At 32.4% G+C, this 6,566-nt stretch overlaps 1 protein-coding gene across 1 annotated transcript; it reads right to left on the bottom strand.

The window, feature by feature from the left end:
* Positions 1 to 4,369: 4,369 nt before the first annotated feature.
* Positions 4,370 to 4,646, bottom strand: LOC113923850 (ATP synthase membrane subunit DAPIT, mitochondrial-like). Its single transcript, XM_035724338.1, has one exon. It carries the CDS (start codon positions 4,644 to 4,646, stop codon positions 4,482 to 4,484), a length of 165 nt encoding a protein of 54 aa, XP_035580231.1. The 3' UTR covers positions 4,370 to 4,481.
* Positions 4,647 to 6,566: the final 1,920 nt, after the last annotated feature.

The following is a 6,566-nucleotide window of genomic DNA, read 5'->3' as shown; positions in this document are numbered from 1 at the left end:
TTTATTATATCCGTGACCATTTCTGCCAATAAGAACAGCGCTTCTAAGATTGCTTTGTGAACTCAGAGACAAGCTGAGAATAGATATGCATTTTAAATATATTTATTCATGTTATATATTTTAATAAATTCAATTTGGTTTGGCAGGTAAAATGTAAGAGGCAGAATCCCATAGATATGGGTTGAACCTCTGGCTGCATATTTTTTATTTTCTTTTTGGAATAATTTCAGACTAACAGAAATGTGGTAAAGATAGTAAAAAGAGTTCTCATATACCCTTCACTCAAAACCTCCTTATATTAATATCTTACATTACAGCCTACTTATCAAATTAAGAAATTAACATTTATATATTATTATTAACTATTCTACTGACTTTACACAAATTTCTCCAATTTTTTTCCACTAATGCCTTTTTTTGTTCTAGTGTTCAATATAGGATCCACATTGCATTTTGTATCCCAGTTTCCTTGGAGCTAATTGTTTTTCAGTTTTCTTGTTTTTCATGACCTTGCGAGTTTGAAGAGTACTGACTAGGTATTTTGTAGAAAGCTCTTCAATTTATGTTTGTCTAATATTTTTTTATTACACTGGAGTTATGGATTTGGGGGAACAATTACCACTGAGATGCTGTGCCCTTCTCATCACATTGTATTAGGAGGTATGTGACATCAATATAACTTATCACTGATGATGTTAACCTTGATCACTTGGTTAAGACAGTGTTTGCTATTCTCTCTATTCTGAAGTCATTATTTTTCTCTTTCTATTCTCTGTTCTTTCAAAGTGAGTAATTAAGTCTAGCCTATACTTAAGGGGAAAGGAATTATATTCCATTTTTCAGGAGAAGAGAGTTTCTCTATATATTATATGGAATTCTTAAGGAAGATTTATCTGTTCTCCCACATTGATTGATTGATTGAATTATTTACTTACATCAGTATGATTCACAGATATTTACTTTATACTTTGAACTATAAATCAATACTGTGTTATTCATTTTGTTGTCCACCTTGTTCTAGTTTTGGCCATTGGGAAGTCTTTCAGATTGGCTCCTGTGTACCTTAATATGACCCATCTTTTTTTTTTCAGTACTTCTTTTTAGTTCTTACTTTCTAATGATTCAAAATACTATAGTTCATCTTGTATTTTCCCTACCCCAATCCTAATATCAGACATTTCTTCTAAATCTGGATCTATTTTTAAACATTGTTAAGTAATATAACCATTTCAGGTCTTCATTGCTTCCTCTGTTTAAGGAACATATTTTAATAGAGTTTAGTGGTTTCCAATTTTGTATAGGTCACAGGCCTTTAGGATAAATCTACTAAAATATATGTAATCTCTCCTGAGAGAAGCAGAAATACAGAAGACAATATTGTTCAAAAAATTTCAGAGATTAAGGAAATTCTGAAGACAGCTGACAGATATTTTATAAGGATCTGCACAAAATAAGACCTGATGACCTTGATAACTAAAATAATTTTCTCCAAGCATTGCCAGAGGTTTTTTCAATTTCATATGATACTATGTCAACAGTAAGAAGTTTGCCCATGTTAATTTGTGACTTTGGATAATTTACATAGTTTCTGTGAGCCTTTATTTACTCATTTTAAAATGAGGATTATAATCCACACTTCAAAGAAATATAACAAAGTTTAGCTGAGAAGGAGTATGTAAATGCCTTAGAGAGACACTGCCACACAAAGACACTCAGGGAATTGGGTCTTGTTGTTTGTTAATATAATGGCATACCAAATCCCAGCTTTATCATCTTAAAATTAATTTACTTAATATTTGATTTGCTCTTTGCTTACAAGCTAGGATTTGTGTTTTATAAATTTGAAACCAGATACTAGAAATCTTCCTTTCATAAATTCAATCTTAGAGTTGTTAGAGAAATAGAAAGTTATCTGTGCCCTAGAGCAACATCTGACCTGGCCCTGGAATCTATTCTAGAAACAGTCATTGGTATGTGGTCCCCCCGTGTACATTTAAGCCCCATGACGGGTTCTACAATTCTTGATAAATGTATCCCATTGTTGTTCATATCTAGTTTTAGATGGTAGCTGCCTTCACTGAGGTAAATCATCCCCCTAATAAATTTGATCTGAAAACTCTTATGTCTTCCTTCTGGAATAAATACTATAAACCAAATCTATTTCCTTTGCTACATGTGAACACTTCATAAATAATGGTAATTTTTTTTAAAAAAAACGTATTCACTGTCATTTTCATGAAAATAATTTGAAATAATTCTAATAGACTCATCATGATAACTTTTTGGCAGGATGTCATCTAATTATCAAAAGTCAGAAGCAGCACATGGTTTGAGAATTTAATATCAATCAGAGATAAAATATCATTAGCAGTCTTACTAATTTCCAAAGTAATATGCTACTTTAGAAACAATGAAGAAGCTATCTGTGATGGTCAATTTTATGTGTCCACTTTATTGGTCCATTGGGTCAAACATTATTTTAGATGTGTCTGTGAGTATGTTTAAGAATGAGATTAACATTTAAATTGGTAGACTGAATGAAGCAGATTGCTCTCCTTAATATATTAGGTTTCCTCTTATCAGTTGAAGTCTTAATAGAACACATGAACCAATTCCTTTGGTTCTATAATAAATCTTTCTATATATTTATACATTTTATTGATTCTGTTTATAGAGACTGTGACTAACACACTATCTAAATAATTACTATCTAAATATCCTCTGGATAATTAAAAGTGGTGTTGGCAGTCTTATTTATTCTAAATCCATATCAGAACTAAATAAATAGAACTATGCACTATAAAGAGCCACCAATATAGGCAACTGGGTCAAAAATTGTAAATGATGTGGAAGAAGTTCTACTGATGCCTGGATAAGACTGACCAGGTCCCAAAGAAAACCCTAGAGGTTATCAGGTTTCAGGTGAATTTACTGTAGTCCAAACTAGGGTCATGCAGTTTTCAGGCTAAGAAACCTGATTTGTCATCACTCTAGAAAGGAGCTATCATTCTGAAGGGCAGACTTACTAACTTCTTTCACAAAGACTAAAGTATAAAGGCTAGGCTATCAACATATCCAATTTACATTGAGAATTATAAATTCCAAAGTAGAAGGGTAGATGGTTTATCTAACCAGTGCGTTCTCGCCCTAACGATAGATAGATGGGAAATTAAAATTTAACAGGCAATTTGCTTACTGAGCCAACATCCAGAAGAGAAAGATTAGTTTTCATTTTAATGTTTAATATCATCTGTTAAAGATGCTATATTTGTCTACACAATGGAGATATGTCTGCCTGACTTAAGGAAAATATTTGGACCAAGATGTAACTTCTTGGATAATAATTAACTGGGAGTTTCTTAGGGTCCCACCCTCCTCTTTCTGTATTTCCAGTTGCTCACCAATCCAGCACCTCATTCTTTCTTTAGGAAGACCTGGGAGATATGAAACCTCTTTGGGGTAATTTTTGCATTGTCTTGATTGAATTACTTATATATTGGTTTAGTTATTTAGTTCTAAGGTAACAATTTGACTTACTCTAAGATTCTTGATTTGCAGTGTTTTTAAAACTATTTTTGAATATATAAAAACACATGGATCCATTCTCTTCTGGCCTCTATGAGTCTCAAATGAATATAACTTAAAAACCAATCCCTTTTCTGAGTTTCAAATCATACATTTTCCAATACAAACATCATGTTTTTTATGTCTTTTATTTTTAAAAAAAGATTTATTTATTTATTTGAGAGAACGAGAATGAGAGAGAGAGAGAGAGTACATGAGAGGGGGGAGGGTTAGAGGGAGAAGCAGGCTCCTCGCTGAGCAGGGAGCCCAATGCAGGACTCGATCCCAGGACTCCAGGATCATGACCTGAGCTGAAGGCAGTCGCTTAACCAACTGAGCAACCCAGGCACCCCTTCTTTTAAACAAATTATACAAATTTAAAATACCTAGAATTTAATTGCTCTTTTATTCCAAAAATCCTATTTCTTCTTTCATATTCTCTTCAATATTATCATTCATTCCTTCCCTCATTTAATAGAAAAGATTATTAGGATTTTCATCAACTACTGTATTTGTGGAAGTGTATTGTCTCTTCTACAGATTTTCTCTTTAATATATTCTATGATGTATCTAGGGAAATGCTGAGAAGTTAAGGAGTTTACCCAAGGAAATACAGTCTTGTAGCTACACTTAAGCCCATTCTTTCTGACTCCAAAGATCTTAATTATGCTTTTATGTCACAATTCTTCTTGACTTCATCATTACCTAAGCAATCACCCATACTAAATCCTTAAAATGATTCTCAACTGCCCATTTTCTCTCATTACCCTTATCTCTTGTGCTCGAATTCTATTTTTATTTCTTCTTTTTTTTTCCAGGTTCATAATTTATTGTACAAATTGAGTATCACATGATGAGTTGACATTAGCTTCTCCAGGCATGGGAACTTAACAGATGAGGTACAGGTTAAAATTTGTTTATGTTGCTTTCACAGCTGGCGTTTTTTTGATTTTTAATATCATCAAAGCAATGCCTCCGTATGTGGCCAGTACACAATTCATTCTACCTGTGAGAGTATAAGAGTTGAAATATTTTTTGATACCAGTGAAATGGAATTGAGCATCAGTTTCGGGACTTGCCATGATTCCTTTTACCACTGCCTTATTATTCTTTTCATCATCTTCTACTTAGATCCCAATATTATTATCCTATCTCATGTCATTTTCTGTAGCCTGAAGGTAAGCCAGCTTCTCTTATATTGTTATATGTAGCCATCTTAAATTTAAATCTGATCTGGCCATAGTCTCACTTTAAGTTCTCAAAGGACTTTTGTTGCCCCACTGATTAGGTATTTAGATTGGCATATATTCCCTTTGTTCTCTCCTACCTGTGTCAGTTACCACTCTCCTTTTACCTAAACATTCTACTTTCTACTTCCATGTTCTCTTTAACAACTTCAAACTTTGTACATCCACTTCTCCCCACCATAACCTTTTTCTCTTTGGCAAAACCAATTATTAATAATCAAAAATAAGTTTAATAAGTGCCTACAATTTTTGATGCACTGTGCTAAAAGTTATTGAATTTTATTCAAAAATAATCCTATGAGCTTGTATTACTGTTACATTTTACAGATTAAGAAATTATGACTCAGAGAAATAATTTGTCTGAAGTCTCATATCTGATAATTTATACAACCTAGCCATAAGGATTCATACTTTCCATGACTACAGAAAATAAAATGTACTCATCACTCTAAGGGAGCTTTTAAAAGTTAAATATGGAATTTTTAACACTGTAATTAAAAATTCAGATAAAATAGAATGTTCAAAATGAAAAAAGTAAACAAATATAAATTATTTATAAAAATAATAGTGTGAATTATAAAAATAAACAACTCAATTGAAAATGGGATTTATGAAATGAACTGAATTTATAATATATGGTTGCATTAATGAAAAATCTATATTATAAAGAAAAGAATGTGTAGCATGATTAATAATGACTCTATTATGCCAAAAAAGTTATTGGAATCATAAAAGACATATCAATATTTCTTGTAATTTTAAAGTTCAGCTCAACTTTCATTTGTGGATGCTATTAAAAAAAAACCCATGAAAATGCATTCTTAAGATAGATGACCTTTTAGAAATCATCAGGGCATATAAAGTAAATCAAAAAATCATTTTCAATGTTTCTTACTGAAATCCCATACTAGTATTTATGGCTGAATAAGGCCTTAAATATTTTTTTCTAAAACATAATGGTATATATTTTAATACATTACAGAACATTTATAAATTAGTGCTGTCCCACTGGCCCAAGACCTTGGAGAAATTTAAAGCTGAGATTCAGAAGCTATTTGCCATTCACCAAGTCACATAGATTACTTATTGTATCCCTTTGTGGTTTGAGCGTGCATTAAAGACCAAATCCTATTCATCACAATTTATTTTTAAATACCCATTGTGAGTCTTGGTTTTTGTTTTTACAAAGTGGATGGAAATAGCAAGGAAAGAGCTAAAAATGTAATACCTCTGTAACTTGGCCACCGCATTCACTTGCTGTCTCAGAAGGTGTTCTCATGTATCCATGGAGGCCAGCTCAGCCCTCCAAGAGGCAGATTAGCACTGTTGGTTTTCTTGTCCTCACACTTTGGACTGCCATCGGTTTATTTTTTGCCACTTGTTTCTTTAGATCTAATGGCGGTGCCATGCATATTTATTTATATCTTTAAGCTCCATCTGTTTTTGTCTTGCTCTCAGGCTTCTGATGAACTTCTTGTCTTGCTACTTGTTTTTTGTATAAGATTTCAGATTGAACATCTGATCCCGCTCTATCATCTGACCTGCTTCTATTACCTGCTTGATTATTTTTCCTTTTCCGTGTTCTTACTGCCCACACAATTACATAATTAACTCCCTCTCTCCCTGCACACACACAGAATTGATTGGGAAATGTAATTAGAAGTTCCACTACCCCTACTATCAGAAAACAATACGTAATTTGGACATAAAATACATATTAACCTATAAAATCAATACATAGATGAAATCAGAGAC

This window comes from Zalophus californianus, chromosome 15, assembly GCF_009762305.2.
Source record: "Zalophus californianus isolate mZalCal1 chromosome 15, mZalCal1.pri.v2, whole genome shotgun sequence".
Lineage (NCBI taxonomy): Eukaryota > Metazoa > Chordata > Mammalia > Carnivora > Otariidae > Zalophus > Zalophus californianus.
The sequence above is the reverse complement of the archived record's forward strand: the minus strand, read 5'-3'. Positions and strand labels throughout refer to the sequence as shown.